This window comes from Sinocyclocheilus grahami, unplaced genomic scaffold (genome assembly GCF_001515645.1).
Source record: "Sinocyclocheilus grahami isolate Dianchi unplaced genomic scaffold, SAMN03320097.WGS_v1.1 scaffold1136.1, whole genome shotgun sequence".
NCBI classification, from domain to species: Eukaryota; Metazoa; Chordata; class Actinopteri; order Cypriniformes; family Cyprinidae; genus Sinocyclocheilus; species Sinocyclocheilus grahami.
Genome location: NW_015506315.1, coordinates 201,657 through 225,780, shown reverse-complemented (window position 1 = coordinate 225,780; position 24,124 = coordinate 201,657). Strand labels below are relative to the sequence as shown.

The following is a 24,124-nucleotide window of genomic DNA, read 5'->3' as shown; positions in this document are numbered from 1 at the left end:
CGAGTCCAGAGAAGATGAGCTGGCGATCGATGTCGACCTGTACAGTCTATCGCCTTATAAGGTTCCCTAAATTCCCTTAAAGTAGTTCACCCCAAATTTAAACTGGTGTTTCATAAGCTATCCGTTAGGGAAAATAATGCCCAAAAGATTTGCATGCCTACAGTAAGAAATGTCAATCATACTGCATGCGTTATGCTGCATGTGTAAAGATGTAAAATGAAGTTGTAAATGAAATAAGTCGTGTTTTAAAGCAGATTATCGGTTACTTTCAAAGGGTACATCAAAAAAATGATACTGGAATAATAAATATTGCAATAAGCTTCTAGATGCAAATTTTGATCATTTTTACTGTAACAGTTTTAGTGGTACTATGAACCATAGAGAATGAGCTGTCCTGCTGCACCATCTGCCCAGTTTGAATCATCACTTTAAAATCATTTTTAGGGGTGTGTTTAATTTGTCAGGAGATGATCATGATGGGAGATGATACATAGTGCTAAGAATGTTAACAACGTTTGAAAATGTAGTACTGTACTATTATATTTATTTTATGGACCCATGAACTTGATGTGTGTGGCAGATTACAATAGCTTTGTCTAGAGCAGTGCTTTCCAGACATGTCCTGGAGGCCCCCCAGCACTGCACATCTCGGATGTCTCCCATATTGGAAACATCCAATATATGGTGCATTCAAATCCTCCTGGGAAGTTTGTATTTACAAGTTGGGAAGTTGTAATTACAATGTTGTGCGGTCAAGAAGCCGATTCTTTTTTTAACTTGACTTGAATGCTCAATTTGACCTTGCAGTCTTTAATAATGAGCTGATAAGTTGAATCGGGTGTGGAGACATTCAAACTATGCACAGTTGGGGGGCCTACAGGAAGCATTGGTCTAGATCATTGACTCCCAATCCTGGTCCCAAAGAACCCCAACACTTTATGTTTTTGATGTCTCTCTTGTGTAACACACAAATTTGAGGTTTTGGAGCAGGGGTCATAACTTGACTTGAATGCTCAATTTGACCTTGCAGTCTTTAATAATGAGCTGATGAGTTGAATCGGGTGTGGAGACATTCAAACTATGCACAGTTGGGGGGCCTACAGGAAGCATTGGTCTAGATCAGGGATCCTCAAATCTGGCCCACGAGATCCACTTTCCTGCAGAGTTTAGCTCTAACCCTAATCAAACACACCTGAGCATGCTAATCAATGTCTTCAGGATCATTAGAAAATCACAGGTAGGTGAGTTTGATCAGGGTTGGAGCTAAACTCTGCAGCGCATTGGACCTCCAGGGCAAGATTTGAGGAACCCTGGTCTAGATCATTGACTCCCAATCCTGGTCCCAAAGAACCCCAACACTTTATGTTTTTGATATCTCTCTTGTGTAACACACATATTTGAGGTTTTGGAGCAGGGGTCACCAAACTTGGTCCTGGAGGTCCGGTGTCCTGCAGAGTTTAGCTCCAACTTGCCTCAACACACCTGCCTGGAAGTTTCAAGTATACCTAGGAAGACCTTGATTAGCTGGTTCAGGTGTGTTTGATTAGGGTTGGAGCTAAACTCTGTAGGACACCGGCCCTCCAGGACCGAGTTTGGTGACCCCTGTTTTGGAGTGTTTACTTATGAGCTGATGAGTTGAATCAGGTGTGATTGATTAGGGAGTGGGATTGATGAGGTTCTCCAGGACCGGGATTGGGAATCACTGGTCTAGATCATTTTCAAGGTTGTTAAATATGACTCTGGACTTGTAGAACTTATGTCTACAAATGAAAAGGAAAAGAAATGTGTAAATGAAATGGAAAAACAAAATGTCCTTTTGCATGATCTGCTCATTTTGTCTCATACAGCACAAAGAACAAGAGCACTCCAACCTAGTCATAATCAAAGAGGAATGTTTTGAAGTAGACACTTATCCCAGTTTTACAGGTAATGTTCAAAATTTCTAGTAGATCTTTAATTAGTAAGGTTTAATTTTGGTGCATCATGTTGATTTGAACTATTTTACATACTTCGATAGTGAAAACACCCCAAGCTTCAAGAGGACAGCTGCTATCTTCTGCATATGAGCCGCTGGCAGACTTCAAAAGTTTTGATGGCCATTTTGTGTCTGGTGAATTTTCAGAGATATCAGAAATACAAAACACGTCCTCCGATTCATCAGACAAACTCTCTACAAAAACCTCTATCGATGACACTGTTGACCAGTTAATAGCACCAATAGAGGATCCATTGGAATTTGATGGTCACTCTATACTCAACCAATTTTCAGTAGAGCACAATGGCCAGTTTCCCTCTGAGGCTCAGGAGGATGGAGAAGCACGGGAAATATATGAGGATGCTGCAACCACGACAGAACATTGCAAAAAGAGAGTAAAGATACAGAAACCGCCAAACAACTTCAGTTGCTATGATGGCGGGAAGGCGTTTCTACGGCAAAATGCTGCCAAAAACCGTCTCAGAAAACATCGATTTTCAAAGTTGAAACCAAACGAAAAGTTTCGGTGTGATGTCTGCGGGAGATGTTTTCATTCTAACACCAATCTCTCGGTTCACTATTTGGTCCACACAGGGGAAAGACCCAATAAATGCAGTTTTTGTGGAAAAGGCTTCTCCCAGAAAGGAAATTTACAAGTTCATGAACGCATCCACAGAGGAGAGAGACCTTTTAGTTGTGTCACCTGCGGAAGGAGTTTCACCCAGAAAGTTTGTCTACGAAATCACGAACGTATCCACAGAGGAGAACGACCTTTTACTTGTATAACCTGCGGAAAGGGTTTCACCCAGAAAGTCACCCTCCAACAACACCTCATTGTCCATGACAGAACGGCTAAACCAGTCAGGAGGAAACCAAGGAAAAATCACCGTGATATAAATTATAGCTTTATGTCACACACACACACACACACACACACACACACACACAGGCGAAGATGTTCCGACCATTCACACATCAGTTTCTAAATACCCGTCAATTCTGTGACATTCACCAGAAATGACCTCTAAACGCCAGCGCCTTCTGCGTTTTTGTAAACATGGAGGGGTATACGCGGTCAGTGTTTGTGTTGAAGTTTTCATTTTTGTGTCAAATGTTCACATTTATGCAGCTGTTAGACGACGTTAGACATTTCTTTGATTTTCTGTCAGCAGCGTGGAAGTGTCATCTGACCTGCGTCAGAAAGTTAATGATTGAGGAGACGTCTTACGTCTTACGTCAGCGCGTTCTGAACTCGTACGTGCTCAAACCGGTAATCTCGTTCTGCATTCACACCGAGCACATTACTGGTAATATTACAACTTCTCATACCGGTAAAGTGCCAGAACGAATTTACCAATGTTTTTATAAAGGTCCTGTTCACACATGATATCTTAATGGTAATTTTACCGTGATTTACCAGTAAAGACTGTATGTGTGAAAGGGGCTATAGTCATAACAGACAAAGCCAGTCACTTGTCACCGCCTTGTGATGTAACCTAAAGAAAGAGGCACTGAATGTATTTATTCTAGTGAATGGACTAAACGATTCCGGTCGTCGACATATACAGAAATAGTCCCCCTGGAGTAAGGTTAAAGTCTTATTCAAGGGCACAATGATGAAGGGCCGCCCACTGCAGGCTTTGAACCTACAGCTTTAATCAAACCACAGAGTCATTTGTCGCGCATAATAAGTCAAGTACCTGTAAATCCCGGGTGGCTGGATGGCGCTTCAGTCCCGTTCATCTCTCCAGCGCTTTTCCGCGTACATTGAAGTTCGTTCTCCAGAAAATGACATTTCTTTTTCAGAGATTCGTTTTCGTTTGTACAGCGTGAAATCTCTAGTCGCAGCAACAAAGAATTCTCCTCGAAAAGTTTGCCTATTTCAACAACAGCTGTTTTTGCCAACATTTCCATTATGGATGTTAACTGCGTCTGAAAATCGGCAGTATTCATGATGTCCGTCGCTTACGGGACCATTTATTAGTGATGCGACGTTATATTGTACACACCCGTCGTTCTGTCTGACGGATCGCTATCGTCTCTGCGTAGAGCTGCTTTTATATTCTCAACACTATTCAGTTTATTTCCGAGGATAGAATCATAGCATATCTAGCATTTTGGAGAATAGGATCATGGGATGGATTACCGTAAAGCATAGTGTAGAGAGCACACTTGATTTACACATTTTGATTGGTCGCATCCAAATCGGTTAGGGCCAATAGTACCTTGGCCCTGTGCATTTGTGTTAGCGTTCTGATTGGAATTATTTTTTTTATTTAAAAAAAATGGCTAAAATTGTGTTGCTGGCACACTCTGGAGATATATAGTAAGTGGCTGCTAGGGTTTTCTGTAGTTGCTCTCTGGCCCACATCAAACAAGCCCACCTTATCTCTCTTTGATATTCTTATTTCTAAATTTGACACAAGTCCCTTTTTTAAGGTAAGTCTGTAAGGCTCTTTCATCCAATTCATCATCTGTCTGACAAATATTAATTTCGAGTCTTAGTAAATATCACGCCTCTCCTCAACAAGCTGTAACATTGGTAAGCACAGCTTTTACCACGTTCTATGGTACAAAAAGTGTTGAAATTCACACTACTGAGAAAAACACTCATCAGGGTTCAAATTAGGCTGGGAACATCTTTCATAGGTTTGTTTTTTGGTTTGTCTCTGTACATTTAATTGTACTTGGTCACCCAAATGTACACTGTTAAGACTTTTCCATTTTTTACCAGCAGGTACAGTAAAAATGACAGTACTGTTTCAATTACATACAGTAAAAAACATATTCAAAAACAATCTACTTGTAGCTATTGTGTCACTAGTATATTGTATCACTGTAATCATTTTATCCTTATTAATCATATTATAAAAACACATTAGTTGATACTTTTTTTATTGTTGCACAAATGACTTAAATGAATGTAATAAAATATTTATAATACACACATTCCAGCAACATTCAAATAGAACAGTACAAGTATCACAAGGTAAAAAAATTTCACATAAGTAGTAACCCATCGTAGTAGTAGTATTCAGTGCAGGGCCAGGATGAAGACAATCCTGGAACACAAAAACATTTTTGATTAAAGTCACTGTTACTCTCAGAACACCCATAGTTACATTTAAGTGTTTAATCACATACCTTCAATAACAAAAGACAAGTTTCACTTAAAAATTCCACACAAAAAAAAATTCAACTTCATAAAACTGCTTGCACTTACTTAATTGGATGTTTTCCACTCGAATTCTGAAAGCCTCTGCATAAACGTAGCCACGCGGGTATTAAAGTTCTGGGGTTTCCTTTGGACAGCTGAACCCGTCCTACGGCTTGTACCTGATTTTGAGGTACATTTAGTCCCCTCAGGATTAATCCTTACGAAGAACCTAAAGAACAGTAGATACATTTTTAAACAAAACATCAATTTCACAAGGCCTACAACTATGTCAGTCACTGAAACAGTTTAAAAGGGGGTATAATAGGTTTCCTATCTTATATAAGTTGCAGCACACCCTAAACAGGGACCCATAACCTTGTTTATCTAGTCCTCTTAAAGGTAGATTTCAGAGAGGCTAGCAATAGCAAGCTAGCTTTGAAAGCATAAGATCCCACCCTCCCAGCAAATCACTCTCCAAAGCCACGCCTCCTCCAAAACACATGAACGCACACAGACAGAGCAGAGGTTAACCAGCGATGAAAGATGGCATTGGTGAAGGATTGAATGCAACGCTGTCAGAGTACCTCATGTCTCATTCACCGGTGAGAAAACATTACAGTACAAAGCGCATAATATTACAATAATAACGCCTTCCATTCTCACTCGGCCTGCAATAGCATAATGGAACATTTTATGGTCCTATGCCTTCCACAGACGATAAAAATACATATAAATACATTTAGACCACTTAACTTAGTGATAGCTATTGAGATGTCAAAAGACTTTCAAAAAGCATAACAAAAATTTTTTTTGAACCAAATCACCTACCCTGCCTTTAAATGATTATATTAGTGTTAATAATAGTGTTAAAAGCATTAAATAGTTTCTGGTGAATAATGTATAATTTATCAACAGAAATCAACAAGTTTAATTGCAAGTTACAGTATATAGTTGCATCCACAAACTATTTTATTTCCATAAGCTTAAGTATTTCTGATCCAAAAGAGACCAAAGTAAAATAACAAAAAGTGTTAATAATAGTGTTAAAAGCATTAAATAGTTTCTGGTGAATAATGTATAATTTATCAACAGAAATCAACAAGTTTAATTGCAAGTTACAGTATATAGTTGCATCCACAAACTATTTTATTTCCAAAAGCTTAAGTATTTCTGATCCAAAAGAGACCAAAGTAAAAAAACAAAAGAAAGGGAGTAAGATCAAAAAAAAAAAAAAAAAAAGTCAAACAGGATGAGTATCCTCAACACTCACCTCTGAATGAGCTCCAGGGTGGTGCTGGCTGACTCCTGGTACTCGATATTAAAAACATAGAAGCACACAAAGAACACAGACAATGCCGCTACAAAGTCCAGCTGGTCTTCTATAGAATGTGTTACTCTGCCCTCAATACTGATAAACCACTTGGACGAAGTCAGCAACGTCTCTCCTGAAATATGAAGAATCACTGTAAATATATGTCCAAGTACAAAACTAACATTTGTAGTGTAGCAATATCTTACCAAGCATGATGAGCCGGGGAGTTGCCGGTAAGCTAATTTCATTTTCGATGGACATCTTGGTAGAAGTTTCCTTGAAAGCAGAACATAAGAACATTTTAACACTCAGCTTTGTCAAAATCCCCTTCAAAACTTTAGTAGAACTGTAACATTTCATAGTTACTGACATCTGCTAAGATGAACACAGCATTGTCCTTTTCCTTAAAGTATTTCATCATTAACAGGATGGCTGATATGGCTATCCTGTTATTATCGGTTGCATTGGTGTCGTCGATCTCACTTAGCATACTCTGGATCTCTTCACTCCACTTCAGTCTCTGTCTACTGAAGTAGTTCAGTATTCTCTTGGATTTAACAATAAGAGTTTCGTTAAAGCGGCTTCTGATGTCAATGCCAGTCAGGATTTTGAAGTGCCTGCAAAGGCCCCTTTGGGTGAACAGGAACGGCCAATGCCCCTCTATCTCACTGATGGTAGGAGGGGGGCATGAGTTGATCATGTGGCGCTGGTAAACATATGTCTGCTGCATTAAGTCGTCTACGTTGGGCAACTCAGCTGCCTTTGGGCCTGCAGACTGAAAAATCTCTGCCGCAACCTTCCTCTTCATTTCAAGAGATTCTGCTGTCTCTCCTTCTGGGACAGAGGAAGGCTGCCAATTGATGCATCCGTAACTGTCCACTTTACATCTGACTTTTTTCATAGTGTAGCCATCCTGTTCTTCAGCTCTTTTCATTGATGGTCTTCTAGGTCGACGAATCCTGTGTTCCAAAACATCTCTATTCACATGTTCTACCCTAGTTTTTAGTTGCCTTTGTAAGCAACTGAAGCCATTTCCGAGTTGTTCTCCTTCCTCAGAAATGTCTCCAAATGTCAGCGGATATATAGACACGATGTTTCGTGCAACTTCCCCACAGGCGGCTAAGTTTGGGTTTGGACAGTGGGCTTGCATGGCTGCCACAACGATCCTAACAAACTCCCTTCTCGGTCCTGGTCGAGCCCTCTCTCCAGTAGATGTTGCCTGAACAAGAGCTGCTGGCATGCGTTCCCAAGGAACCTGGAAACTTCTAACCCAGTTGGACTTGATGAAGGAAGGAATGAAGGGCTGTTCATGAAGGGACTCGTTTGATGATAATGGAGTGAGCGTCATCTCGTTAGGCATTTCATCCACTTGTCCATTGGATTCTTGGGGGAAAAAATTATGAAAAGAGATACAAAGAAATTGAAATATGTTGATGGGCCAACAAAGTACCTTGTTCACAGGCCTCTTAATCATCATTGATTAGTAAATGTTTGCTATACTGTAAGAAAAATATCCATATTTCCGATGTAATAAACACTTTTCTCTCACTTCTGCTGACTGTTATACACTGAAGCAGTTGCGGAAGATGCAGTACGTCGGCGTTGCGTGATTAGTGACGAATGCGGAGAGAGAACAAAACAAAAACGCCGGTCATGAATTAGAAGTACAAACCGAGGATTTGCAAAGAAAAATGTCAGAGGATTTCGATATAAACCAAGAAGAGACTGGTTTTCCTTTGCTATAGGTTTTCCTATAAACAAACTTGCAAGACTAGCATACCTCAGAGGCGCGCGTGCTGCACATACGTGCTGCGTCATCCGCCGGAACTGCTTCAGTGTATGACAGTCAGAGGAAGTGAGAGAAAAGTGTTTATTACGTTTGAAATATGGATATTTATCTTTAAAAAACACATGGATTCACTACAGGGGGCCTTTATTCATCCCCCGGAGCCTTCTGCGCCACGTTTTATTATGAATGCGCAAGCTTTATTTGACGACTTGTGGACTGTTCAACTGCAACACCCGCTGACTGCAATGATAGAGCTTGGAATAGCCAGGACAATTTTTAATATAACTCCAACTGGATTCGTCTGAAAGAAGAAAGTCATATACACCTAGGATGCTTCGAGGGTGAGTAAAACACAAGCTAATTTTCAATTCGGGGTGAACTAACCCTTTAAGCGCAATAGATGATTAAGTGGTCCTTTGTTGCTACCAAGAACACATCTTTGCAGATTAGCACATACAGTGCAAACACATTGTGGTTTTGGGCCCAGTTGACTCCTATATTTAGTACTGACCACTTATGACTGATCACCCAAGGTGCATCTTAATACCAGGTGTAAATGGGGTGAGATTTGAACATTCAAACAGCACAAAACGGTGCTCTGACGACATTGCACACCGCCACACCACCCCCCAATTCCGAGACAAAGACGTAAGATATGCACCCACAAGAAATACCTGTAACTCCTCTTTGAACCCATTAGCTGAATTTGAAGGAAGGTTGGCTGACCAAATGTGCCTGTATGAGTTGGTTTTAAAAACAAAAAAGTCTGTCTGACCACTACTGTTGTGTGAAGACACCTGGAGAAAAAAAACGTGTTTTCAAAGGCCACATCTGCATGTCAATGTCTCTCAATTCAGTGACCACACAGGCCAGTTGTGCAAAAGGGGTAATAGTGAACGCTGCCTGTTTTTCTGCCTTAAGTTTGTTTCTTACCTTTTTGTCTGAATGTTTTCACAAGTTTTCGACACTGTATTGGCTCCAGAAAGTCCTGAAGATCTGACACCTCTACAAGGGAGAGGTCCTCTGTCTTCTCCACACCCACTACTAAAGAAAGATGACTGACCACATCCTGAAGTTTGTTTAAGTCCAACTCTGGGAGAATGTTTTTTATTTCCTCTTGGATTGCACCTGTAGGGGGTTGAAAAGAGCACACGATGAGGGTAGGCTGCAACAATAAGGACTAAGCTTAAACCAAGCGTCATTTAAATTAAACTGGTTTTAAAATAATTCAGGTTACATTTAAACCATCGTTTTGGATTTCATTTTTGAGTTGCATCTGTTATTTCCCATGTGTTATACACATCATCTGACACTTGCATTTATTAATTTTTTTGGATATGATTTTCAGCTACTGGTAAGAATGTAGGACTCTCATCTAACACATTTAAATCCATTCTGCACATTTAAAAAAATAATAATAATAAATACATGTTATCTTTGATGTTATCTTTCCAAGAGCCACAACTTTTGCAGTCTACAACAGTAGGGTTTCATAATAGTACAGCTATTTACTACTATACTACTATTACATATAAAATGCACATACGTCTACACTGTATGTGATCATAATTGTGATGACCAACTAACTACACAAGACAAACTAATAAATGAACTTCTCTCTCTGCACACCTTTCACAGTGTGGTTATCTTGGTCTTCCTCATTTCTTCCCGAAGAGTAATCTTCAAATGCCTCCTCCTTGATCATGATCATGTCCGGTTCTTCTTCCAGTAAGTTTACTGGCTAAAGGATTGAAAACAAAACCGAAAACTAGTAAGCTGTATTCTGACATTGTTTATAGGAGAACTCCACATACTTAAAACAGCAGTATGTGAGACCAACCTCTCCTATGATGACTGAAGAGTCCAGATGTGTGTCCTCCTGCTCACCAACATTTGACTCCTCGTGTCTCCAGAGGTTCATGCACCATTCCTTACCGAAGACATTGTCAATTGCAGGACGATGTCCAGTGTCTGTTGAACATGTGGGCATTAGGTGGGTATAGAGTCAGAGGCACAACGTGGGGGCTTGAATCTCCAACTTTAAACATATTAGTCCTTTAACGCCACTTTTTGCATTTGACATCAGCATATCTACAGATGCCGATTTGTGCGTGTGAAAAGAGGAAATACTTGACTATTACCTGTAAGTCCCGGATGGCTGGATGGAGCTTCTGTCCCTTTCACCTTTGCAGCGCTTTTCCGCTCAAGTTCATTCTCCAAAAAATGACATTTCTTTTTCAGAGATTCATTTTTGCTTGTAAATCGCGAAATCTCTAGTCGCAGAAAGGATGCGTTCTCCTCGAAAAGTCTGCTTATTTCCACAACAGCTGTTTTCGCTAACGTTTCCATTATGGACGTTAACTGCGTCTGAAATTCGGCGGTATTCATGATGTCCATCTTTTACGGTACACTTTAAAGATATAAATACTCGCCCTTCGACCCGACAGCTCTGTTTATATCTTTATATATATGTTTATTTCTACCTCAAACAAACAATGGCGTTGTGTTACCGTTGGTGTTTATGTAGACATAAACAAAGCATAGCGTTTGGCTGAAAAGAATCATGGGATGAATTACCGTAAACCACCGTGTAGATGTTTCTATTCGATAGTTCACCCGGTATGTCGGTTTACTTGAGGAATGCTTGGTTCTCCTAAACAAAACCTTTTTAAAGTCCCAATAGTATCCAGCCGCAGCCCCAGGCCGGAAGTGGTGGGCGGAGCAAGTTAATGGCGGAGAGCAAGAAACTATTAATTCATATCCTCCTGGGACCCAGGCATAGATTTTGTCCTCTGTAGAGGACATTCTATCTGAGTGGATTTCTTTTGAGACCATACATGCCACAGTTTTAAGTCTGGATGTCCTGTACAGAGCACTCTGGGCTTTTTAGAAATATCAAATGTTTGGAGGTTTTATGATCATAAAGACTCCCTCTCCTTGGTCTTTAAATATGACTGATACTGACAGAATGAACAAATTTAGCACTCTTAGGGACATATGATGTTTTGTCATTATCATTTAAATCGGACTAATTTTCTAATTGTTTGTCGTGAATAAACATCTCCAAACAAAATAACAAAATGTTATTGGGTTTCAAATCGGATCTGAATATGACTTTTTGTTTTACGAAACGGGGCGTAATTTTCATACATGTCTTCTGTAGAGGACACCCGGACAAACATCATGTTAATCAGGCATTTTGGGGAAACACAAGAAGTCAATAGGGGAAAAAATTATAGAGCAATATTCCTATGAAATATGACATATTGTTAAGAAAATGTTGCCAAGTTATTACTCCCATTATTACACTTGTTTTTTCATTATGGTTTGCCCCAAGAACACATTCAAAAGCAAATTTGATGCATTGCAGATACATTGTATAGAATGGGAACACCAATTTATGGACATTTTACGCACATATTCCATAAAGTACAGTAGTATATCAAATCATTCTGTTATATCTTTCATAACATAGTTGAGAATCATCTTTGTATAAAGTTTGGCTAAAAATAGCCTGAAACCTAAAAACTGATTGGTGAATGAAAATATAAAACGTAGTTTTTGCCTATACATGCCTTCTGTCTACTATTTATTTATTTTTATATTTATTATTTTATTTTTTAATAACTTGGTGTCCACATAGAACAAAATATGAATAAAATATACTTTTTCAAAAATGCATTTTTTTTCTCCATTTGTTCCTTATGCTCCAACCAATGTAATGACAAACAAACAACACAATCCACAAAACTTTTTTCTGGTTCTCAGGAGGATACATTAAGTTAAACGGTTATCTTGTAAATATCGATTACGTGCATGTCTTTCACATTTTACTGCTGAAGGTTAAAATTGTTGTCATCTTTTACTGTTTTCAGTATTTTTCTGTTGACAGTTCCATTACGTTTTAGATTAGATGTTGTAAATGGGCTTTGCGATGAAGCCACTTTATGTTTAGAATTTATTATTTTTAATATATTTAATGCTTTGTTCGATTACAGTTCTCGTTTGTGGGTGTATGTTATCTTACTCTAGAGCATTTTAAGTTTGTTATTGACTTTGTCAAAGTTGAGATAATGTGGGTTATGCATTTTTCATGTCACCTTTTGTAGAGACAAAATATCATTCAGAATGTGCAAGATTCCAGAGATCTGTTAAGTTAGTTTTTTTACTCACTGAAGACATAAAGACTTTTTTGATCAAATGTAATGAAAGCAGGGGACCAAAATGAACTCTTCTTGTCATGAGTGATAATTATAATAATAATAATTTCGAAAGTTGAAAATTATATGCCGTTTATTATTTCTATTACAATTGTACGTACAATTATACGTTTTCAATTATATTTTTTGTTCTAATTTTTTGTTGTTGAAATGTCTTTTATTTGAGAAGTACATAGCACTTTTTAATGTTTAAATTTTAAAGGTGTATTTGACATTAAATGTCCATTCTCTGTTCTTAAGCAGCAAAGCACAGTTCGAATCACATCAAGTTCGACAGCGGTGGGTGTCATCAGTAAGAATGACGTGCCAGCATTAGGTTAACAGACTAGTGCAAAACCAACAACCTGTCTCTGAATGTGGACAAAACATAAGAGATGGCTGTGGATTTCAGGAAGACACAGTGTGATCATCACTCCCTGCTGAACATCAACAGCTCCTCCGTGGAGATCATCAAGAACACCAAATTCCTTAGTGTTCACCTGGCGGAGAACCTTACCTGGTCCCTCAACACCAGCTCCATTCCAAAGAAAGCCCAGCAGCGTCTCTGCTTCCTGAGAAACCTGAGGAAAGCCCAGCTCCCACCATCCATCCTCACCATGTTCTACAGAGGGACCATTGAGAGGATCCTGAGCAGCTGCATCACCGCCTGGTTTGCCAATTGCACTGGCTCGGAACGCAAGACCCTTCAGCAGATAGTTAGGACAGCTGAGAAGATCATCGGGGTCTTTCTTCCCTCCATCATGAACATTTACACAACACGCTGCATCCGCAAAGTCATAGTGGCCAATCACACGCACACTCTTCACCCTCCTGCCATCTGGAAAAATGTACCGAAGCATTTGGGCCCTCACAGCCAAAGTGTAACAGTTTCTTTGCACATTCCATTCGACTTCTCAATACAAAGGGACTAGACTAACACACACACACAAATTCATTGAAAATGTCTATTCTGCTTTATGTTGACCAACTAAAAAAAAAATCACAACTGTATGCAGACTGTATGATAAAGAATTGTAATAAATTGGACAAGAATTAAAGTTCGCTGATTGGTTATCCTGCCTCAAACATGCAATTTAAATATAGATGTCGATACTTTATAAACGCACAGTAATAAAATCTGTTGAAAATTTTTAATTTAACGTAACGTTTAAACCACATGGTCCAACTGGATGAAAATAATGTGAGGTCTTTAAAATGTATGAGAATAGAATAAAATAAAAAATCTAATGTGAATTTTATTGTAAAAGACAACTGCTTCATATGAAGGATGTTTCTAGATTAATATGCTGATTAATATAAATATGCTTAAACATTTAATGATCTTTTCGAGTATTAAAAAAATACTACTTATTTGTAAAAAAAAAAAAAATGAGATTGATACAAAAATATAATATTTTATTTAGAAAACAGTTAAGTAGATAAAACAATGGTGCAATGTAAAATATTTCAGGGAGGACAAAAGATAAAAGTAAAAAATATCAAGTGATCAAGGTTAGCTATCAAAAATGTACAGCAAGAACAAATCTCCAAAGTATCAGAAACTAGTTGACAAAAAAACACATTGCAGTGTTCACGGTGGTTGAACAATTACATATTGCCTGTAATCAGTGGAAATTACTATAGGAGACTGTTTAGTGTTAGTGAGCATATCAGCATTTTCATCTACTCTTGACTTCTTCCCATTTTTTAACATTTATTTTATAACAACAGAACAAGGATATTCTATAATGACCTAGACAGAAGTTTCATGCTAAAACTAAGTAGACAATATTCAGTAGCAATTTGTTTTTATTCTAACATCGGTGTGATTTAAGAGCAATTTTGAAGGCGTAGCTTTTACCACAGTGTGAGCAGCTATATGGCTTTTCTCCAGTGTGGCTTCGGAGGTGTACATTAAGAGAAGATTTTTGAGAAAAGCTCTTTCCACACTCCATGCACGCGTACGGCCTCTCGCCAGAATGAGTGCGCTCGTGAGTTGTGAGATATGTTTTCTGAGCAAACCGTTTACCACAAACTGTACAGACGTAAGGTTTTTCTCCAGAGTGTTTTCGCATGTGTTTTGTCATATGGCTTAAATACTCAAAGGTTTTCCCACAGAACACACACTTGAATTTCTTCTTTGGTGTAACTGTCTCATTGAAATTCAGGTTATAAGGAATAAATCCAACATCAGGGCTCAAATCTGACCATGTTGTGCTGTCTCCTTGTGTAGAGATCATTCCATCCAGAGGTTGTTCTTCAGCTTGTGTCTGGTGTACTTGGTCATCTGAAGGTATGGTGTATGTGATAAAATTATCAGATCTTTGGGTGACACATCTCTCATCACTGGTCATTGCAGGTCCTGTAATTCAATAAATGACACAATGAACATCGGAATATAAAAAACTGTTAAAAGGGTAGTTCACCCCAAAATTAAAATCTGCTGTTAATTTACTCACCCTCAGGCCATCTAAGATGTAGAGGTCCTTTTTTCTTTGGTAGAACAGTACGTTTTTTTTTAGCTGAAACCGTGGTCCTTGGTGATTCATAAAATACGAAGTCAATGGCTACTGTCACTTTGAGAGTCAAAAAAGGCATATATAAGGGAACAAAAAATGAATACCCACTGCTCCTGACCTCTATTATGGGCCTTATTGAGATCTTAAGCAAAACGACTGATCTGTGCAAAAAGCTAAATATTATTTACAACAGTATTACATGTAATCCATAGCCTCAGACAAACAGGGAAGTCTAACAAGTGAATAGACTAGTCTTAATCAACATACCGTTTTATATAAACAATGAGAAACCATTAAAACTTACATTTCACTTCTTCATTCAAGTACTCTGTTCACGCATGCGCATATCACCACCAGCTCATCAGTCTTCAGTATAAGTCTGTACCGTTTCCTCAGTTTAGTGACTGTTGGAGGAACTGGAGCACTGAAATGGCAGAAATCAGCATCATAGGATCATATACGCCGGTATTTTGGCTCGAGTCGGTGACTGACTCTAAGGCACGTCCGAAAGTGAGTTTTGGTTGAGTGAATTGTAGATCTGGGCTGCTCGAGCCAAGAACTGTTTCAAATGGTTCAGTCTGATTTGGTGAACCAGTACTAAAGAATGATTCGTTCGCGAACCAGACTTCACTCCAGACCTTTTGCCTGAGGCTGTGGATTACAGGTAATAGTGTTGTAAATACTGTTCAGTTTCTTGCACAAACCAATCGTTTTGCTTCATAAGACCTCAATGTATCATCATGAGCCGCGATTGTGTTCCCTGATATGCTCTTTTTGACTCTCAACTGACGGTAGCCATTGATTTGCATTTTATGAATCACAAAGGACCATGGCTTCATCCAAAATCTTTTACTGTTCTACTGAAGAAAAAAAACTAATCTATATCTTGGATGGCCTGAGGATGAGTAAATTAACAGCAAATTTTCATTTTTGGGTGAACTATCCCTTTAATAGCAGCTGTTTCTCTTCACAAACCTCTTAAACTGCTACTTTTGCTTTTCCTAGAGCAATCGTCATCCTTCAGCGTCTCCTCGTTAATCATAATCACATCTGGTTCTTCATCCAGCAAATTTATTGGCTAAATTTATTGACAATACAGAGGGAGTTAGTCAGCTGTATTCTGACATTGTATTTTTTTTTTAAAAACGTAAGCAGTATGTTAGACCAACCTCTTCTGTGTTGACTGATGAGTTCAGGTGTGTGTCGTCCTTCTGACCAACATTTGACTCCTCGTGTCTCCAGAGGTTCATGCACCATTCCTTACCGAAGACATTGTAAATTGTGGGCTGATGTTCAGTGTCTGTTGAACATGTGGTCATTTGTTAGGCTAAACCACTCAGGTCATTTTCAAGAAACAGAGCCTTTTGTACCTGCAATTTTCACGTACAAATCCATTTGTATATGTTGCAGCTGTATTTACTAAGCCCATTACCAGCTCTACTCTACTTAAAATGCTACATTATTTCAACCCAGTCACAATCATTCTGGAATAAATGTACCACTATTGTAGTATTGTTGCATTTTGGCATGCCTTGCAATAAAATCATACATTTTTTATATCTTATTGTAAAACATTAGTGCCCTGCTCTAAAATGTGTTTTTGCTTCCATGTGATTTCATTAGAATAACTGCATAAACCCAAAGAACTTCCACAGTTGCAAATGGCCATCAACTGTAGAATGGGAGCGGATGGTGGATCCTCTGAGACCCATCTCAGACAATCGGATGTCTGAAGTTCATAAACACACATCACAACTGTTACAAGAGGAGCAAACATTCGGGGTGGTAAATTGTAACTGTTTTATAAAAGGTTTGCATTTACAATATTCTGTGTTCATTCCTACTCCACTGAACCCAATGTGTTTCATGTACTGTCTTCTTCATTCAGATCTTCAACATCCTCATTATTCCTCCTCATCATTACTTTCTTTTATTGCATGCATTCTTACAACTCTGTTCCTGGGGTTGAAGGTCAGTGGGAAAATGCCAAATAAAAATATAATTACATCACACCAAACGCCTATAAAAGTTTGATTAGATCTTGACTACACCATGTGTTGTGTATGAATATGTGTGTAATGAAACAGGCCTAAGACTCAGAGACATGTCACTCTCTTAAATATTATGCCAGGAGGATTTCCATTAAAAAAAAAAGATTTTGAAATGTAGAAATACACGGCACAGGACTAAAGTTAAGACAATTTTAGTATTTTCTCAGAAAAGCGTAAACATTTCAGAAATTAAAGAAACAAATAAATAATTTGACGTTCTTCTCTATTTATTCTTACAAAATGTAATGGTGATGAATATGGACACCGAAATTGGCGAATATCATGCCGAGTTCACACTGCACGATTTTAGCCCGATTTTTCACTCGCCGACAGGTTTTGCAAAATTGCCGACAAATGCCCGATATCGGAGTGACACACGAGTGACAATCAGTCAGTGTTACCCATTAAAGACGCGATCTGAGGGAATCGCCAACGCCCGTGAAATATTTGGCATGCGGCGATTCACAATCATGCTGTGTGAAAAGAGTTCTGAGTCTTCTGACTGAAAAACACATCGGCCAAGATATGTTTTACCCCCGAATGCGATTTTTACTGGGGGACCACCTCAAAAGCAATTGGGCTATTTTCAGGCTAGTTTAGAGTAGTAATTGGGTTGGGGATAACAATAAGAGCTAATTTGGTGAAACAATATCCACACTTTCCAGATTATCCAAGAACTTTATTGAAGAACAAAAATGAACAATTTAAAATAAGTAAAATATTCTGGAACTTTAAACTCAAGACGATAACAAATCGCTATGTACGTGTGTGTGTGTTGTAGTTTGTTAGAACTTTAAACTTAAAACTATAACAAATTGCTGTGTGTGTGTTGTAGTTTGTTAGAACTTTCATCTCAACACTATCAAATTTGTGTGTGTGTAGTGTATTTCCTTTGGAACTTTAAACTTAAAACTAGCAAATTTCTGTATGTGTCAGTGTGTGTGTGTGTGTGTGTCTGTATATTATATTCGTTTTGGAACTTTAAACTTAACACTAATATTTCTGTGTGTGTCAGTGTGGGTGTGTGTGTGTTGGAGCATTAAACTTAACAATATAACACATTTCTCTGTGTGTGTGTGTGTAGTGTATTTCTTATGGGACTTTCAACTTAACACTATAACAAATTGCTTTGTGTCAGTGTATGACCATTTTTAATGAACTGTTACAACTATCCCCACCAAAGCAGCCATTACATAGCCAACTCTTTTATCATGTGGGTTTAAAGTTAGCATTAATGTCTAGCATCAAATTCAACTAGAGAAATGGCTACTTAAGATTATGCAAGTCAAAAAATTGTATCTACATTACAATGAATGCTAGGCAAAAAATAATCTTTATAAAAAAAATAACTTTCTTACCTGAAAATCACTTTTGGTGATAAAATTCACAATCTTGCTCACAGACACATGCCACTACTCCTGTTAACTAAAAATGGAGATGGGAGTGTATGATATGGATATCACCATAGGTTGTTTCTGATTGGTCAAACTGACAGTGTTACAACTAAGCCCATGTTACAACACTCCCCGGTCTCCCCCTATATTAGATTTATACGACCACGAAAAGAACAAGAGTATATTTATTTTAATAATACGATCAGATTTGCCTTTTGGAATGATGGAAGAACATCAAAGTTTTTTTTCTTCAATAAAACATCAGTTTTCCCAATAAAACAACATCACACATTCACAAAAAAAAAACATGAAAATATCCTGGTGTTTAATGCAATCAATAAATATAAGTAAATAAATAGATAGAACAAGTTTCGCTGTTTTCAGACATGACTTTGTATTTAATGCTGATCTGATGCCACATGAATCAAACTGTTTATCAAACTACAGCTTACAAATACTTAAAGGCAATTAATATGGATATTTACGGAGAGAAGAGAACTTGCTTGGTCTTGCTGAATTACTGTTGGGATGTCTCCTGTTTGGCCTCTACACCTGTTCAAACGATTGTGCATCTCCTCTTGGTCACATTCACTAGAAAAATAATATAAAAAAGTGTTATACACTAGTGGTCAAAACTTTGGAATAATTAATATTATTGAAAATTTTTGAAAGAAGTCTCTTATGCTCAGTAAGGCTGCATTTATTTGAGCAAAAATACAGTAGAAACAGTAATATTGTGAAAAAATATTAAAATTTAAAATAAATGATTTCTATTTGAATATATTTTAAAATGTAATTTATTCCTGTGATGCAAAGCTGAATTTTCAGCATCATTACTCCAGTCTTAAGTGTCACATGACCCTTCAGAAATCATACTAATATGCTGATTTGCTGCTCGAGAAACATTTCTTATTATAAAGTTCAAAAGAACAGCATTTATTTTAAATATAATTATCTTTTTAACATCATAAATGTCTTTACTATCACTTCTGAACTATTTAATGCATCCTGGCTTACGGAGTATCCATTTCTTTAAAAAAATCTTTCTTACCCCAAACCTTTAAATGGGTATCATGGTTTTCACAAAACAATATTAAGATGCACAACTGTTGTCAACATTGATAATAATAATAAATGTTTCTCGAGCAGCAAATCAGCATATCAGAATGATTTCTGAAGGATCATGTCACACTGAAGACTGGAGTAATGATGCTGAAAATTCAACTTTGATTACAGGAATAAATTATATTTTAAAATATATTAAAACAGAAAAAAAGCAATTTATAAGTTGCAATAATATTTCACAATATTACTGTTTTTGCTGTATTTTTGATCAAATAAATGCAGCCTTGGTGAGCATAAGAGACGTCTTTCAAGAACATTTAAAAATCCTAACTATTCCAAACGGTAGTGTATAAATTAAATTAGTATGGTTTATTGACTTCACTGTGGACATTATTCAGCACGGCTTCATATGTTATGAGACTGGCATAAAGTTGCACATATACTATGCTAAATATAGAGATGCATATACGTGTGTTATAAAGTATAAAGTGCAATTCCATGCTAAATAAACACCAAAGAAAAGTGGACCTACCTCTTAACAGATGTGAGACTCTCTGTCAGTGTTTGTCCAGTGCTCGTCCACCGCTGGACCTCCATCAGCCTCAGTGTCTTCCTCAGTGCGCTGATTTCACTGCGGCTGCGGGTGACCTCCGACAACAACACTGCACACTCCACATCCACGAGTTTGCTTATCTCTAATACAGCTGTTTGCACAAGTGTTTCCATGATGGACGCTAACTGAGTCTGAAAAGAGGAGAGAGTGGACACCATCTCCCAATATTTCCACAAACTATCGAAAGGAAGTCACAAACTTTTTTTTTTTTACAGATATACAAAATCAACTGCTATCTATATACTTTATCTAGTTGTATATTTTAACGTAATAATATTAATATTAAATCATTTTTTTCTACAGATTTCATCTTTCAGCAACGGTTCCCTCCTAGGCTCCTACTATTTCTTGTACGTGTAGCTCAGTGTGAATGATTTACCCAGAATATGGCTCACCAACGCCATCTATTGAAATGGAGCTGTTTGAGTGCGAGTTTCACAAAACCAGACTAATATGTTATCAATCTAATTTTCGATTATTTACTGCTGATATAATGTATTTTTGCGTCCATAGACAAAATGTTTCGGCTCCCAAAACATATAATAGTCACAGATAAATTGCGATTCTTTTCCATACATATTGTGACGATGCTGTATAATGGTCACTGCATAATGAAATGTGCGTGCTTCAATACTCCAAAGTAAAACTAATCGACAAGATCCAACTTGAGACTCCCGAGGCCCTGAAATCCACCGAATATTTAGAAACGGGGCTTGAATCAATTGAGCACTACATTACCCAGAATGCAACAGTAGACGCTAGCGTAGGCAGCGTTCGCTGCGATTGGATGTTTGTCAGGTCAGGTCGCACGAGGAGCACGTAAAGGAAATATCACTAGTAAGAAAACATTCCACGGTGAGTGCACAATAATTTCGTAGTTTTTACAGCTACCACAAGTGTAAAAGCACGAAGCATCATTTTGACGTGTTATTATTGCTTAGTGCACTTAAACTATGGCTCACATTTTGGTTCAATACTTGCTTGATTCGTTTGACTCAAACCTGCACTGCTCAATCCAATGAAACAGTGCACATTGTTCACAGCACCTGTATTGCAGAGGGCAGATGACTTATTTATTGTTTCCTTTTTCTGGTATTGAGTTCTGCTCTGTCAGTTGACTTAAGCATTGCTTCATATTTGAACTGATTGGCATAATCATCACCTCTGTTTATTTCAGGGAGTGATGTCTGGACCAAGAGTGGTGGTTTTCCCCTCAGTGGCTGAGCTTGGATCCACTCTGGCCCAGCTGGTGTCCTCTCGAGCAGAGAAAGCTCTCAGCACAGGTGAAAGCTTCTCCCTGGGCCTTTCAGGAGGGAGTTTGGTGTCCATCCTGAGTAAGGAGCTGCCTGCTGTCCTGAGCCTAGACTGCAGCAGATGGCTCATTGGGTTCTGCGATGAGAGACTCGTTCCATTCAGTGATCCTGAGAGCACTTATGGCTTATATAAGGTAACTCGGTGCATATTAGAAACCTGTAGAGCTAATCAAGTCCATTCATAGTTTTCAGTCACATGACACAGAGACCTGGAGGTAAAACATCTGTAGAACTGCAGCACAGGCCTGTCAATTTTTGTTTCAGGTCACAAGTATTTAGATCACCCCTCAAAATAATTGAGTCAAAGATATGTGAACAAACTGCAAGTTTAGGCCCCTTGCAATCCATATACAGCACCTCCCGAGTAGTTAATTCACTAAAAACAGAGGGACATTCTAAAACAAATAGTTCACCCAAAAGTGAAACTTTACTCACCCTCAGACCATTCTAGATGTAGGTAAGTTTGTTTCTTCATGGGAACAGATTTGGAGAAATTTAGCATTACATCACTTGCTCACCAGTGGATCCTCAGCAGTGAATGAGTGCCGTCAGACCAAACAGCTGATGAAAACATCACAATAATCCACACAAATCCAGTTTCTGGCTAAAATATGAGTCCTATCCTATATTCCTTTCTCTAGTGAAAAATCTCATCTGAATCAGGAGAGAAATATGCACAGATCATGCATAAGTGAAAACAGTTCTAAACTGATATGTCGGTAGATTTTATTGTGATAGGGCATTAATGGATGGATTTTACCGGAGGAAGTGCTATTATAGATATTAAAAGATCAAATTTTAATATACACCTTATTGATGATACATGCTATATACTGGCAAGCAGATGAGCTCAGAATATTAACACAATGTTAAGCGTTTTCTTTATAATAGTTTTATTTGGGAAAACACTTCAACCTTGCATTCATATTATGTGTTCATCTGTTTGTACTTAGTATGTTTTATTAATAAGATCTATAATGAATTTGGTCCTCCCATATCACTGTCTTGAAGCATCAAGCCACACTAAGCAATTTGTCTATAATGACTTTCTATGGGAAAATGTTGCATTCATATTCTTGATGCATTTGCTTGCCTTTATTTGGTCTTTTAATGTCACTGTATTTAGTACAAACCCGGTAAAAGCAGAGAAAGACCTTGCCTTGCTTTCCAGGTGGGCATTTCTATAAGGGTGTGATCATGTCATGTGAAAACTAAGATTACTGATAGCTTTTTATATCCTACAGAATCAATTGTTTGAGAAAATCAACATTCCAGAAGATAGGATTTTGGCTATAGATCCTTCTTTACCGGTGCAAGAATGTGCTGATGACTATGCTGGCAAACTGAGCAAGGTGCGATTTCGTTTTCTAGACATTACATAAAACACATTTGATTTTTGTTTTTCTAATTCATAGCCCCTAATAGAATGTTGTCATTGTAGGCTTTTAACACGGAGCAAATCCCAGTTTTTGACATGCTGTTGCTGGGAATGGGACCAGATGGACACACCTGCTCTCTCTTTCCAGATCATCCTTTATTACAGGTTTCAGATAAATTCTTAATGAAGCAACAATATAACATCTACTTTTAGTTTACCATATATACCACTTATTACAGAATCCTATTGATTCTCCTATTGACCCTTTATCTGTTTTGAAATGGATTTGTGTTTAAGTATGTGTGTGTAAGTAAAAATTTGATTTTGTAGGAAAGCCAGAGGACAGTGGCACCCATCTCTGATTCCCCCAAACCACCGCCTCAGCGTATCACTATGACATTACCCACAGTTAACGCTGCTCGATGTGTAGTGTTTGTGTCAACTGGGGGCAGCAAAGCTCCTGTACTCAAGGTAAGCACTTTCTGATGTGTCTATATTTATAATTGTGAATGTTATATTTTTGTTTTATTAGTTTAATATTCTTACTGTTTAAGTTTTGATTCTGTAATTTTGTAGCAAGTATTGGAGGGTGGAGAAGGCCCTGCACTTCCAGCAGCTCTGGTCGCACCTAGACAGGGAGAACTCTTCTGGCTAGTGGATGAGCCAGCAGCTGCCTCCCTCACGTCTCAGGTGGAGAGGCCAGGTCCTGGGGCAAAACTCTGAACATAGGAGAGAGAACTTGTGGAAGCATGATCTAGTATTCCTATGGAGTCCTTAATAAGCCCTGTGTTTGCAAAGATTTTTTCTTCACAGCACTTATGAAACTTTTCATTATCATTGCTAATTACTGCCGTTATTGTTACTACTGTAAAACTATTATAGACTCTATGAAGCTTTCAGAATTTCTTTTTTTTTAAATAAGACTATTCACTAATACTACGCTCCCATAGCTTTATTATAACAACAATGACTGTTGAATCTATGGTATTTTGATGAAATACCATGGTTACCTTCGTAAATTTTTGTTAGATGCAATCTGAATCTGTTATTTAAAAATTGCCCAAAAAACTGAATACAATTTTAAGAGGTTAATATCCATTATGCACTTTTCCATTTTGGTTGTATTTCATGCATTGTGTCTTATGGAAGGCCATTTTCACCATTAATAATTGCGACTTTTTTCTTGCAATTCTAAGAAAAAAAATCTCAGAACTGTGCTATATAAATTCAGAATTGTGAGATATAAACTTAAATATCTGACATGAGTTTACATCTCACTCACAGTTCTGTTTTTTTTTTCACCATGGAGTATAAAATAATAATAATTGCTACTTTTGATCTCAACAATTGCAAGTTTAT

General features: G+C 37.9%; 4 protein-coding genes across 7 annotated transcripts in view; 2 read left to right on the top strand and 2 right to left on the bottom strand.

The window, feature by feature from the left end:
• LOC107567230 (gastrula zinc finger protein XlCGF26.1-like) overlaps nt 1–3,003 on the top strand; it is a 3,529-nt gene extending 526 nt beyond the window's left edge. The window contains exons 2-5 of the mRNA XM_016252868.1: nt 5–61; nt 1,848–1,926; nt 2,018–2,885; nt 2,991–3,003. Of these exons, the coding sequence (XP_016108354.1) occupies nt 5–61; nt 1,848–1,926; nt 2,018–2,885; nt 2,991–3,003 (1,017 nt within the window). The remainder of the gene's footprint in view (nt 1–4; nt 62–1,847; nt 1,927–2,017; nt 2,886–2,990) is intronic.
• Nucleotides 3,004–4,960: 1,957 nt separating this feature from the next.
• Nucleotides 4,961–10,913, bottom strand: LOC107567248 (uncharacterized). 2 transcript variants are annotated; one of them, XM_016252894.1, is made up of 9 exons: nt 10,811–10,913; nt 10,074–10,204; nt 9,863–9,974; nt 9,167–9,361; nt 6,815–7,827; nt 6,651–6,720; nt 6,403–6,577; nt 5,199–5,361; nt 4,961–5,037 (listed from the first exon to the last, which is right to left on the bottom strand). In XM_016252894.1, exons 2-8 carry the CDS (start codon nt 10,152–10,154, stop codon nt 5,199–5,201), a joined length of 1,809 nt encoding a protein of 602 aa, XP_016108380.1. In that variant the 5' UTR covers nt 10,155–10,204; nt 10,811–10,913; the 3' UTR covers nt 4,961–5,037. The 2 variants fall into 2 exon arrangements, with proteins under 2 accessions (XP_016108380.1, XP_016108379.1); XM_016252893.1 differs by lacking the exon at nt 10,811–10,913 and adding an exon at nt 10,375–10,797.
• Nucleotides 10,914–14,114: 3,201 nt separating this feature from the next.
• Nucleotides 14,115–18,434, bottom strand: LOC107567244 (zinc finger protein 2 homolog). Of its 2 annotated transcripts, none has more exons than XM_016252887.1 (4): nt 18,361–18,434; nt 16,121–16,251; nt 15,927–16,029; nt 14,115–14,794 (listed from the first exon to the last, which is right to left on the bottom strand). In XM_016252887.1, exons 2-4 carry the CDS (start codon nt 16,199–16,201, stop codon nt 14,247–14,249), a joined length of 732 nt encoding a protein of 243 aa, XP_016108373.1. In that variant the 5' UTR covers nt 16,202–16,251; nt 18,361–18,434; the 3' UTR covers nt 14,115–14,246. The 2 variants fall into 2 exon arrangements, with proteins under 2 accessions (XP_016108373.1, XP_016108374.1); XM_016252888.1 differs by having other exon boundaries at nt 14,115–14,719.
• Nucleotides 18,435–20,829: 2,395 nt separating this feature from the next.
• pgls (6-phosphogluconolactonase) lies at nt 20,830–23,932 on the top strand. 2 transcript variants are annotated; one of them, XM_016252885.1, is made up of 6 exons: nt 20,830–20,929; nt 21,252–21,521; nt 22,632–22,739; nt 22,829–22,930; nt 23,096–23,236; nt 23,342–23,932. In XM_016252885.1, the coding sequence occupies exons 2-6, from the start codon at nt 21,258–21,260 to the stop codon at nt 23,486–23,488; spliced, it is 762 nt and encodes a 253-aa protein (XP_016108371.1). In that variant the 5' UTR covers nt 20,830–20,929; nt 21,252–21,257; the 3' UTR covers nt 23,489–23,932. The 2 variants fall into 2 exon arrangements, with proteins under 2 accessions (XP_016108371.1, XP_016108372.1); XM_016252886.1 differs by lacking the exon at nt 20,830–20,929 and adding an exon at nt 20,941–21,166.
• Nucleotides 23,933–24,124: the final 192 nt, after the last annotated feature.